At 50.0% G+C, this 13,547-nt stretch overlaps 1 protein-coding gene across 1 annotated transcript in view; it reads right to left on the reverse strand.

The window, feature by feature from the left end:
* The window catches only part of LOC113204368 (venom protease-like), a 28,072-nt gene that overhangs the window by 3,429 nt on the left and 11,096 nt on the right, over window positions 1-13,547 (reverse strand). Inside the window, exons 2-4 of the mRNA XM_052269347.1 lie at window positions 12,514-12,633; window positions 557-663; window positions 137-455 (exon numbers count right to left, since the gene is read on the reverse strand). Coding sequence (XP_052125307.1) covers window positions 137-455; window positions 557-661 — 424 coding nt within the window. The 5' untranslated portion in view covers window positions 662-663; window positions 12,514-12,633. The remainder of the gene's footprint in view (window positions 1-136; window positions 456-556; window positions 664-12,513; window positions 12,634-13,547) is intronic.

Raw genomic sequence — 13,547 nt, forward strand, 5'->3', positions numbered from 1 at the left:
TCACAGCGATCCTCCGCGATGTGTTGAGAATGGCTACGACGGAGCCATTCTAGACCCATGCTGAGGCCGAATTTTTCTGTACGGGAACCCCCAAAAAAGTAAGTCTCAGGCCAGCCACTGCGGCGTTCGTGCTTACCCCTGTTCTTGCCGGCCGGCCCGAGCGGCGACGGTCTCTTGATGGGGTCCACGCGGTTCGTATTGCTGGCCAGGATGCGGGCCTCCTCGGCCTCAGACTCCTCGTCAGACTTGAGCGGCTTGACGGCCACAGTCTTGGGCCGTGTGTCCCGGTCGTCCGGGCAGCACACGCCGACGTACTTGTCCTCGATGGGGCAGTTGTAGTACGAGACCAGGGTGTAGTTGGTGCGGAACTCGTTGATGAGGCAGTACCGGATGTGGCGGCAGTGGCCGGGGAAGTCCCCGATGCTCTTGCACACCTGGTAGGGCTTGTCCTCGGCCTGAGACAAACACACATTCCCATTTATTTGTGATTAGTTTTCTCGGCGATTAGAATAGTACACTGATGAAAAGGTGAAATTGTAAACTACAGCAGACGCACCTCGTTTGGTTTGGCAACCACCAGTTTTGGTGCCTCCGTGCTCGAGTCACTGGTGGTCTTCTTGATATCCTGGCTCGTCTTGCCACCGTCCTTCTTGCCCATCATTCCTGCGGTCGGACATCAATATTCGCATTTCAGACTGAAAGCAACTGCTACCGCTATATAAAGCTAAATATAAACGCTGAACTACAGTCAGTGTCCAGCTGTTTGCAGCTGCGCGTTATCTCTGCCATGTAGCGACGCGCTTTCGGGAGCGCGATTTCACCCACACGCGGGGGAAGCGCGGCTCTGCCTCTGCTATCGGGTCCCACCAGGCACGCACGCCATCCGGTGCGATTTTGCTCCTTGGGTCGGCCCCATATTTGCGAACCAAAAATTTGGCCCTGAAAAGACTATCAAAATAGTGGGAGAAGAAGTGTAAAAGTATTCGTAGATTCTACCAAACTTAAAATTATCCCACGAAAAGAAGCCTAGACGAATACATAGACGAAAGCGGGGGAAGGGGGTTTGCCTCTTAATCTGCGCCTGCTCTCATATCCTATCCGTAGTCACTTGACCTAGGAATTAATGAATTGAATTATGCATACGAGATATCACTGAAATGAGAAGGGCATTGAAAACAAAGTGACCAGCAGGTGACTGACTTTCTCAGCGAATGCAACTGTAGCAAAGTACAGTCCCACAAGTACACTCCACAAATAGAGGTTTGTGACATTCGAACACTACTTAAATGTACGTGCCAAAATATCACACAAAGGCAATGCGTGGCCATTATGCCATGCATCGAAAAGTGTGCGACGACCATGTCATTCACAGAGGAGTCTCACTGGAAAAGGGAAAGCCGAATTTCAACGCCACTTGAGTTTCCAAACATCTTCATTAATGGGAATTTAAATGTTTCAAATTTTGTTTTTGGTCTGACTTAAACCATAGAAAACCCCCTTAAGCAGTAATGTTCACTAGGCTTGGTTTTTCAGTCATTTTCAAGGAGCTGTCCGTACCCTGCGTCGCCCCCATGCAAGAAAGTCCGTTCTACGACGGTCGCCCAGAGAATGTCTGATCTACAAGCGTCGTTTGGAGAATGTTTGATCTGCATTAGCCCGGCTGGAGAACATCCGAAGCAACATTTTTGACTGCTTTGAGATATTGGTGCCATTTTATGTAACTTAGCGAGATACGTAAAATGGCATCAATATCTCAAAACAGTCAAAAATGTTGCTTCGGATGTTCTCCAGCCGGGCTAATGCAGATCGAACATTCTCCAAACGACGCTTGTAGATCGGACATTCTCTGGGCGACCGTCGTAGAACGGACTTTCATGCATGGGGGCGACGCCTGGGTGGCGTCGAAAAATGTTCTCCGGTTTTTGGTGTGACGGTGTGACTTCTAGTAAAATCAAAATTACTTTTTCGACAGAAAAGGAGTGTGAGACCAGGCTGTCACACACACTTTTGCGTGTGTCGTTTTGGCATGCACTGTAAGTGCTTCGATTGTCACATAATCGTTATTTCAAAAGCAAGATTAGAACGAAATGCCCGACTGTTACAAGTACAAGCGCAGGCGAGTTCTGCCCTTGCAACAGTGCACCCAGAAAACTGAGTTCATTGATCAATTACATTGTACCAAGTACATTTTGCATTTGATCATTGATTTTTCAAGTACATATCACTTGAATCACTTGACCAACGGTCAAGTAGAGTACTTGGTCCAAGAACTCAGTGTTTTGGGAGTGTGGGGCATTTCGCTCTGATCGAGGCTCCACTGCTGCAACAGTAAGGCTGTTCAACTGTTCCATTTACAGAGTAATTTACCCTAATTATTGGATCGGGTGACGTTAGTCGCGTTGCTGCTTGACAGGACACCCCATATTTACAGTGAGCCAACCCCGATTGAGTTATTCAGTATAAGGTATGCTTAACAACTATCTGAAGTGACACTTCTGTGGCGTCAAGGTCTCGTGGCCTCTACTAACCCCTGTCACCGCCCCCAAACAGCTGGGCGGGCAGGCACTGCAGGCAACAGAGAGCGGCGATCAGCGCCAGCAGGCACGGGGCCCGCGTCCACGGTGACATCCTGCGGCGGCTGCTCGTCGTCGTCCTGGATAAGTCACGGCCCTGGTCGTCGGCGGCCTGGAGACCGTCTGCGGGCCGGGGCTCTCTCTGCGTCGTGCCCGGCCTCGGCCCGCCCCGGTATCAGCACTACTTCCTGACGGGGTGGGCGGCGCGCGCGGGGTACCGGCGGGCAGGCCGCGGGGCGAGCGAGGAGTAGTGGCAGCAGCGGCGACCACAACCCTCGACAGATGTCGCTGCGCACTCCTCGGCCGCGCTCGGCAACAAGTCGAGTTGTGGGGCGCCGGAAGAATTCGGGTGCCGCAAAAATTCTTCGCCAAACACGGCGCACTGCTTGGTGTCTAAGCCGCACAAACAGATCAGGTGCGCGACGAGGGTGGCAGGTAGATCAGTTGGTAGACCATAGTCTCAGGCGGTGTCTCCGTGTCTCTCGAAAGCGACCGCGATGCCCAGTCTCAGTTTTCAAGCAGTTTGATTGACAATTTCAGTTACATGTGCATCGGGGGCCGACCATGCGGCGCCCAGAGGCCGCCGGCGCGTAGGCAACACACTGCACTCGGGCGCGCGGCGGGCGGGCCTACCCACCGACCCGCAGGCGCCCGCCGGGCCGGCCAGGCGGGCGAGCGAACATGAGGGGGCCCATTCCACACGGCTGCTGGTCACAATCAACGTGCGGCCAGGGGCGGGACCGTTACCAGGGGCCGGGGAGCAATGTACAGCCTGGTGAATGTGAATAGTAGTCGATTGTATTTGCACTCGACCACACTCCACCCACGGACGCGTATCAATTGCATGTTCGAGGTCCGAGTGAGTTTGTGTGTGAAAGTGTATTTGAGTGTGTGTGTAAGAGAGATATAGTGTGTGTGTGTGTGTGTGTGTGTGTGTGTGTGTGTGAGTGCGTGCCCCGAACGACCCTGTCAGCGGCAACTAATAGACGCACACAGAACCACACAGCAATGCGCGCGCGCACACGGTCAAACACAAGTCGGGTGGTCGGGGTGCCTGAGGCGCGCGGGAGGGATAGACTGTGAGACTCAACGGGTCCTTCTGTCTGAGCGAGGCCAGCTGACGCCAGCTGTCTACTTAACACAACGGATCGGAATCATCATCTCTGCACCGGGGGGCGGCCAGGAGGGGGGCGGTCACTGCCAGAGATAATGATCAGGCGCGGCGCTGAGACGGCCAGTGATATCGGGTGGTATAATGGTCAGCCCCTCCGCCATTGTCACCGCGCTGCTGCTCAGCTTCACTGCTGTTACACAACCCCGAGAAGCAGTTTAGAACCGCGCTGCTGCTTTGCCCTACACCTCGATAAAAAAAAAAAAAAAGTTGATTGGGAAAACACGAGGAAAAGCAGCGGAAGAAAAGTGAGGTAAGAAGATCGAATTGCAATTGCACCGAAAAAACACTCGCGATTAATGTTTAATTCTATACTTAACTTTGTTGCAAATCCAAAAATTTTCATCATGCAAAAATACCAGCACAAAGGACATGAACGAGGTTTTCCCTCAAAAATCAAACATGCTTAAACCACTGTCTCTATGCTTGTTTCCTATTTTATAACAAAACTTAGTCCCAACCGAGTCCAACTAGCGGCGTATTTCTTACATTTTCACGTTTTCGCAGACCCCTTTTGATTACCTTCGTTCTCTTGTATGTTTAAGAACAAACCAAAAGGAGCATTTTAAGCGCAGGTGGAGTCCTGTAGCTCAAATAGCTCAGGAGATATCGCTGTTTATCGGTTTTTCGGACTTTTCTCAATAGAAAAAGACTAAAAACAGGAAATCGGCTATAAATCGCTCAAAAATCGCTCAAAATCGTCAACTTAAGTAACCCATCGTGTAACTCAACGAGAGAAATCCAAATCATGCCGGGATCGTCCGATTACTCTAAGTACCCGAAATGGACAATTTTAAGTTTTAAATTGTGCATTTTGCCAAAATGGAAAGGGGGTGATGGAATTCCAAAACTGCACTTATAATGGATGGAAAATTTTCTTTAAGGCGTGTCCATTTAAGAACAATCGTCAAAAGTAGTGGGAGTGACCCTAACTTAGGCTGTAAAAATTTAACAAAGATCTGAAAAACCACTACTTTAACAAAAACGCGAGCAAAAACGTCATTTTTTTCTTTTTAAATTAGAATTATGCCCGGGTTATGTTTGAACCTTAAAACGACAATTTTTCTCAACAAATTTCGAAATTTCGAAATACGAAAAAAACCAAAAGGGGTCTGAAAAAAACGTGAAAATGTAAAAAAAAATACGCCGCCAACTTCAAACAGAGCATGAGTTTCGGACGCTGTACCTCGGATGGGAGCAAGGCTTTGTAAGACATCATTTTTTCTCTATCTTGGGGTTTTCTGACAGCCTGGAAAAACAACACACTCTTGGTTCCTTACAAAGGATCTGGAATCACCACATTACAAACGAATTTTCTTCGTATTACAAAAAGCACCAGCCGAACCCTTCGTATTTGTTTTTGTTAAAACGGATCCAAATGCTTTGTATGTTTCAAATAAGAGCAGTTCTTGGTGAGAAACTTACAGTGCAACATGTACCAGGAAAAGACGAAAATACTCCCTATCTAGAAAAAATACAAGAACAAACACTACAACACACAGATGTACCTGACATTCAAACGGGGCGTACAGAAATACATAGGTTGTTCAACCTGCCTCCTTCATCGAAGAACACGCGGCTACATGGCGTTAAACGGACAGATCACGGCGCGTGTATCTATGTAGTACGCGATATGGTATATTGTATACTCCTTATGCTATATGCTACAGGTGTCTAGGCGATAACTTGAAACTGAAAGTACGTCGGACAAACATACAGTTTAACGAATTCAGTGCAGCACGATCAAAATGTGGTCACGCTTTGCTGGTTTTCCCAACCTCCAGAAATTAATTACGCCGCACTGAAGACATATTAATGTGAAAGGAAGACAGAAGAAAGTTTTCGAGCTACAAAATCCCAAAGAGGAAGCTTCGCATCGCAGAGATTCCCCTTCGTCACTTACGAAACTTGTTATATACAATCTCGGAGACAAAGACAAGTGAGGATATGCCCAGGCCGCATGCAAGCAGTAAAAAGGCAGGCCGTAATTGGCGTAGACTGAGAGGCTGCACAAGCTGCTCGTCGAGGTCCACGCCGATATTGATTCCAAGTTTTGTGCATGTAGAGCGGAACATATGCAAGAGCAGTCCATGTTGTTGGAAGAGTCGCAACGCCTTCTGTAGAGGTGCTTCCAAAGGCGAGCCGGCTGTAAGCCAAACCTGGACGACCATAAATGGGAACCCGATATTGAACGCATGGAGTTTCTTCGGAATACTTGTCAAGTACGGTGACAAAATAAGCTCCATGTTCGTGTCACGCTGCAATACTAAAGCAAAGTTGCGCTTTTCTGCCAATGTGCGCACTGTGGAGACTACGTCTTCGGGCAAGACATATGTTATTCGCGATCGTAATAGGTCTGACGGGATTTGCTGCCGAACAATGTACAAGTTCATACTCATTCGTATGTCTAGCCCGCTGTCCTCCAACTGCTCTAGGCTGTCGATCTCCCCCGGTGGCGCGGTCAGCTCCCTTAGGAGCAGGCCCTGGTAGGCGGCCACGATCACGACACTCATCAGCAGCCAGACGGCAGCCAGAGGCCGGTGCGTCGTCCCGATAGGAGAGGGTTGACCCAACAGCGGTGCCAGAGTCAACAGCGGAGCGACAGTCAAGGCAGTTGCCCACGGCTGACCTACGAACACCCTCGTGACCAATACTGTGGCCATCGTGACAACTGACACTGCGACGACCGTCGCCCACCAGAGCTCGGCGGAGAACTCGGCCGTCACCGCCTGCAGGAGATTGACGCGGTGTAATCCTGCAGGGACTATAACCTGCATGGTGGTCAGATATTGGCTGGCATAGCGAATTTCGGGCGCAAATCGCATCACACTGGTGTCGTACGTGATTGCCGCATCTAAAGTACAGTTTAAAAGTCTCGCGTGGACATCTTTGTACCCATGGACATCGTATCGCCAATGTAAGTGAACAGGCTGGTTCAGAGAATTCATTAGTGACGTCACAAAGTCGATGTAGGACTCAGGGTAGGCTGAGTACTGGCGTGGAAGAACGGCGTAGATTTGGCGGATTGCGAGATTTGTGCCTGATTGGTGGGGACTCCATGTTGAGCAAAATTTTAAGAATGGCGCCGCCCGGTGTTGCCAGCGCCGGGCTCTAGGTGACCATCGGTCGATTTGAGTCATGTTAAGAGATAACGCTAATGACTCATTTAAAACTTTGGCGGCGACAGTAAACAGAAAGGTAGGGCCGTTGAGGACGGAGACAGCTTGGGCAACCTGCCTATCGAGGATCCACAGGCAGGATGATTCGAGCACAAGTCCATCTTCGGGTCGAGCCGCCCAGGTCCAGAGCAGGACGCGGGAAGGTGACGGGGCAGCGGCGTTTATTGTGGCGATAAGCTGGGCTCTGCTGTCTTCCGCTATTACCAAGAGGCGGTTAACACCAACTTCAGTGTCGAGGCGACTGTCAAAAGCACCATTCCACTTAGAGGCTGCTGTCCTGGGTAACTCTGCAGGCAGCTGCTTGAGGAATGCCCCCAGCCCACGGGCCCTGCCGTAGACGCGCACTGCAGCCGTGGTGCCCATCAAGAAGGATGCTACCAGGTCAGCCATACCTTGTGAGTCGGTGGGCGGCGCGGGGACCAATGGAATGGCGTCGCAAGCCCAGGGGCACAGGACGAGGGCAACGAGAACGAACCCCCGCATGGCGAAGTTCGGCTACGACTGATCGGCGACCACGTCCCCATGCCTCAACTGATGCTTTATCACTGTTTCTATTGAGAATGGCCTTTGGACGCCTCGGCGCTGTCAGCGCGCTTTTCGTCATATCAGAGCTAAAAGGTGGTTGTTCACATGGCACTAATGACACATTTCACGTAAGGACGCTTCCACTCTGACGGCGGTAGCAGAACGGTCGAAACGACTAACCTGCTCTTGCGCGAGGGGTCAAACCCAGGCCACAATTTTCATGACCGTCCAATTGGATCCTGTGGACACCATGACACCATGGACAAAGTCTCATAGGTAATGAAAGGTTTCCAATAGAAAGTCCCTTTGACTCCATGTGAGCTCTAGAATTTCTTATGATGAGTCCTCCCGACACCTTGGTAAAACAGTGTCCTCATAGGGTAACTGGTCCCATACTATTTTCATGGGACTTCTGCCCTCGTTCTGCCCTCTTCCCATAGGAGGGCCAATTCAATGGGAAATCCCACTTCCTATGAAGATCTAGATACGCTATAATATCCTTATTTCTTATTGTATTGACCTGAAATTGACAGTGTAGCATCTAAGACGTGTTTTAGTGGGGCCATTTTAATTTTGTAAAAATATGATTCCTTTCCCTGCTATCATTACAACGGCTGTAGCTAGGCTCAAATGGACAACAGATTTGGCTCCACCTCGATTCTGACACCCCTAGGACAAACTTTTTATTAGTCGATGAGGCTTGCTTTGCACTTCGTTCGCCCCAGTAAATGTTTCCATGGGAAGTAAGGCAATCAACACCATGGGACTCACTAATGACTCATTTAAAACGTTGTCGGTGACAACCCATTCTTTCACCATGGGATGAACCCACGGGTAGACCAAGAACACCATATGAGAAACGCGGCCGAAAATATCGTGGGATGAATTTCCCCATGGGAGCACATCCCGTGGAATTCCATACATAGGAATTTTGGCCTTGGCCTGAGAATCACGGAGTCAAAAATCCTCATTTCGACGATTGTATGATGCTGCCCCAAACTGGTATCCAAACGATTCCTGGGAATAGTGTTGGACTCGTTGGACTTCAAAAGGAGCCCAAGCGCAGGACTGTAGCTCAAACGGTTTATACGTTATGAGGCTTCAAAGTTTTGGCAATTTCAAGAAATCTTGCAAAATACACTGTTAAAAGTTTTGGGGGGGATTTCACAGAAAAACTCTAGGTGTACTTAGTGCCAAGTGATAGTCTGGTAAAACGTAGGAGTACGTGCAGCAGCCCGTCGTGGCTGAGCTTTAGTCGTTAGTGTGCTAAAATTCTCAAATGTAACGGTTAAAAGAATATAGTAATAGTAATGTGCAGATGAAAGGCCAGGGAAGAACGGGGTAAAATCTATTAAAATCGAGGATCCTAAAGTACGCAAGGTAAGAGGATGTTTTGGTGCAAAATCAAAATGGCACACTATTCTGAATTAAAAGAAGTATATTTTTAAGTGCCATGTGGCCAGGTGGGCTAAAACTTTCAAACCTTTATTGTATCTCAAAAAACACGCAGACCCAGTAAATTGTGCTAAATGCGCAGCAGCAGGGGAGGGGTGCACTGCGTCCTTGATTCCGAGAGCCGCATGGATGTTGTGAGCCCATAAAGCACGGCCCGAGCGGGGTGGCGCGCGGCGCGGAATAGCTGTCGAACGCACGTCGTTGGCCGTCGCTTTTATACTGACGGGGGGCCCTTTTGCAATGAGGGGAAGGGGGGGGGGGCAAGGCGACGATAAAACCAGTGCCAGGAGTAGTTTCATGTCCTCAGCTCGCCACGCTGCGCCCCCAGCCGCCGCCCACGCCTCGGACGCCACAAACGGGACGGGGCGGCGGTGCGGCGCGCGCTCAGAGAAGACATTCTCGAAATGCCTCCCCGCCTATGGACGCGGCAGGCCCAGGCAGCGGCGTGGAAGGGGAGTTAGTTGCCAGCATATTATACTCGCCGTGTATTATCAATTATCAAGCGAAACGCACTGGAAGAACAAATGTTCTTTACCGCATTTTAAATACTCACACTGTTTTAGTGCCTCCGACAAAAGGCACTTAAAACCTCCAAAGGTACAAAAATTAGCATACTCAGCGCACTTTGGTACATTTTCAAAGGGAAAGCCTTATTTAGCAGCCTCGAAAATTACATTCGTTAGCACCCCCCAAACAGTGGTGATTATGACACACATATTTTCCTAATTATTCTATGGGATCATTCAGAAAGCATGTCTCTCACACGACCCGGGGGGGGGGGGGGGCAGTACCGTGATGGAACGCCCCGACTTGAGACTTCAGGTAAGTTGGGTTAAGGCGAGCGGTCCCTCTTCCGCAGCCTCGCGCAAGTTTCGCTGACTCGATCATAATTTCATTTAGCGCACAAAAGGAGTGACTATCTCAGGAGCCGCAGCCGCCCGCCAGCGGGAGCAGCAGAGATTAATACTGCGGCTTTGCTGACAACTCAACCCACACGGTAAAAACAATGACTGAAGGGAAAACTTTGAGGAACTCTCATAGTTTAAGAAAATAGAAACACCCTCAGAATTTGAGGATGTTTCATCAAAAAAAAAAACGAGGAAAATTATCCCCAAAACTTTTGACGAGATTTCCTAAAAATTGGGGTCTTCCCCTCATAGAATGGGAACTTCTCAATACGTTGACGGGGAATTTCCCCTTTCCTCAAAAAGTCAGACATTGTTTTTACCGTCCAAGAAAGAAAAGGGTGTACGCTATAATTCTAACACTTTCGAGAACGGCATGACAAAGGGAGGGGAGAGATAAAGTGTGGTATCATTTACGGATGCGCCCTATCTGTGTTGTCCTGATAGAGGACGAGGATAGGGGGAGAGGGGCGGGCAATCAATCAGCAGCGGGATAAAATTATCGGCACGTCATTAGAGGATGCAAAGTGACGCTCTCCTTGTTTGCCAGTGGTGGGGTGCGGCGAGGGGCGGGCGGGGTGTGGTGCCCAAATTACAACGGCAATAAATCTCGGCTACAGCGACGGCTGATTGCCAATCGCCGACTTGTAACTTTTACCACGCGCGGGCGAGCAAACGGGTGAGCGTCCGCTGCTGCAAGTAAAAATCACAACAAACTAAGTAATTTTGCAGCGCCGTGGGCACGATATGCTAAATCTTAATACGCGACTTCGCCCGGCTTGATGGGGCGTTTGACACGGGGGCCTCATCGTCCCTCCCCCCTCCACCCCCTGGGCCGGTTCGACTTCGTGACGAGGCTATTGGGGTGCAAATGGTATGCGGGCGGCCGCTGCCGGGCGCTGCAGCCTGGCGGCGGTCAGCACGTCCGCCAGGACACGCCGAGATGTGTATCCGCCACGATCATAGCCGCCCCCTGACCCGGCAGGGACCCGCAGGTCCCGCTGCCCTTTCCCTTCCCCTTCTTGGCGCCCCTCTCTGCGGCCACCTTCGACCCCACGGGGGACCGCACCCCCATGACTCAATCACGGCCCGCGCCTTTGCGTGTCCCTAACACTATTGGTTAGGCCCCACCCCCGCTCCAGAGGACAGGGGGCTGCCAGAGCACACCGTAAGAATTGCACGCACTGCGTAGGGTTTCAGCACATTGAACTAGAGACCGGCTAATAAAACACTTATAATAGAACAGTTCCATCTGTCAGCTACCTTGCATCCTCGGAAGGCGAGGAACAAGCGCGCAAAAATAGTATAGGCAGCCCGCTCTGAGGACCGTCCAAAAAATAAGTCCGTTTTTTTTTTCAGATTCGCACGGAGCTGTAAATTACGTGGAGGCTCAACGCCTGCGAGGCTCAGGGTAGACCACACCGCAATACACGCATGTACTGCAGGCAAGATGTTGCCTACATGGCAGGCGCTACGGGAGCTTTTCTACTCGTTCCACTGTGAAAAATACTCGTAACTTTACAGGAAAATTTTCCATGATGTGAGTCCGATAAATTACAACTTGAAGTTGTAAATTTACAATCACTTTCTATCGACTTGGAATTAATCGAGGAGCAAAACTGGTCCGCCGCAAATTTACAACATTATATTTTGTAATTCCAAATTACAAGAAATGTTGTAAATTTACGATGAAATTTTTCAAAGTGTCGTTGTGAGTACTTTTAAAAAATGAATGTGGGTTGGCTACAAAGACCGCTGCTGAGGATGAGGGAAAGCAAGACGTGTTGGAAACCTCGTCCCCCAAAACTGCGTTTCACCACCGATTCGTTTTAACCTCACACTATAAAGGCGCTGTAACGTCAGCAACACCAAGCGAAGGGAGGGAGCGGGGTTCCAGGAAGGTTCTCTGCTGCCTCCTCAGTACGCGCCAGTGGCTTCAGTCGCCCTCTGAAGTGGTGAACAGGAGTAGCCTCGTCACGGCGGGCTGCCTTGCCTTCACACGCTACTGCTGAGCTGAACACGGTGCGTTGCGTCTCCCTTACGGATTAAGTGATCGGTAATCAGGTTATCCGTATTGCTCTCCCCCCACCCTTTTCACAAGTAGGTGCAGAGCCCTTGAGGAGTACCCTGCTATTCTGCCAACACTTGAGGGGAGTGAGTTATAAAATTGATATTGCTTATTGGGGCCATTTTTTTCTGCGTGCTGCCATATCAGTTGCTTCGACGAGAAACTACTTTATTTACGATTTGGAGTCTTGATGTGTACCCCAACTAAACAGTTGACTTGACTCCTCCAGTTTCCTGGTTGGCACACACCGGGTTGGGCTGGGCTCAAAGAGCAGAGCTTGGGGTGTGGGTTTCGGTTCTGCGACCTCTGACCCCTCCCCCCCCCCCCAGACATCCCCTCTGCCCTAACGCGTGTCACATCGGTCTGGGCCAGGCGTCGAAGGCCAAGAGCCGCCGCCAGCCGTAAGCCTGCGGGGCCGATCCACAAAAGCCCCTGGACGCCGCGCTGCGCCCGGTGGACAACCCCCCTGTAAGCCCGGAGGCTAACTTGCAAGCTGCCGGCCCAAGGAAGTTTAGAGCGGGCGGAGGACGCGGGGCCGGGGGCGGGGCCCGCACGGCAGCCGCACCACCACCCGCCATCCTTCACAACCTGCTCCTCCTCCCCACTGCACACACAGACGCTGTACATTGTTACTTACCCACGACAAGGCACTGAAATATCTCGTGTCTACTACACTGCTGGAAGCGTTTGACAGCTTCTACAGTGCACTTTGCGTCCCACTGCACTCTTCCTAGCCCAACCGATGAAAACAACAAACCTAAAACAAAGTAAAAGTTTCCGTCAGAGGATGGAAACTGAACCTGGTGGATCACCGACCCTCGCTGTCAGCCCGTCAGTAAAGGCGACTGTCGGTCCATGAGTCTGTCCGTAGAGGTCATGAAGGGCGGCTGTAAAACTCCAGGATGGGGCATGGCAATGGTAATAAAAAGTCAGCAAGTCCACTTCTTCAATAACAAGAAACAAGAGACAAAGTTATTCAACCTTTCGTGAACTATTTCCATACCAAGTACAACGTTTTCGACCCACCATTCTACGACATCAACTCTATTACGTTTCTTACATCTCACTTCTAAACGGTGCTCCGAATCGGTCGCGAGGTATACTGGACTGCCCAGATCTTTCCCGCGGGGCGCAGCGTTCACTCCGGCAACGTTGGCTCGGTCAGCACAATGTGTTCAATCCAACTGATCCCTGCCCAACTAGTTTCTGGCCCAGATATACTTTGCGGATTACGTGTGTCCGTCCTTGCCCGCCGTCTCGCCAGCTCCGCCCTGGGAGGAAGGACGAGGGGCAAGGAAAGAGCACAGGCGACACTGAAAATTTTTTTTTACACCGGTTGCGAGAAAATTTTCCACGTTCACTCTCAGAACTATACTGATTTATTTATAAGTGGCTTATAAAGGTTTTCATGCAGCAGGAACACTGACAAAGGATGAAAAAAAATCAGTAACAGGATAAGAGTGTTAATCGTCGTCGCAAAGTTACAAACTTCACATCGTAGAGTAAAATACAACTTAATTAAGTAAAACTGAAGTAGTAACGTTACAAATGCAAATTTTTAAAAGGAACAAAACGTTATTGTCAATCGCCAGTTTTCCTAGACAAGAAAATTGTGCTGCGTTTAAAAACTTACGATTAAGTACACGTATAATCATTTTAAATGTAAACCAA

The sequence above is a fragment of the Frankliniella occidentalis genome, unplaced genomic scaffold, assembly GCF_000697945.3.
Source record: "Frankliniella occidentalis isolate FOCC.00 unplaced genomic scaffold, Focc_3.1 Scaffold90, whole genome shotgun sequence".
Taxonomy (NCBI): Eukaryota; Metazoa; Arthropoda; class Insecta; order Thysanoptera; family Thripidae; genus Frankliniella; species Frankliniella occidentalis.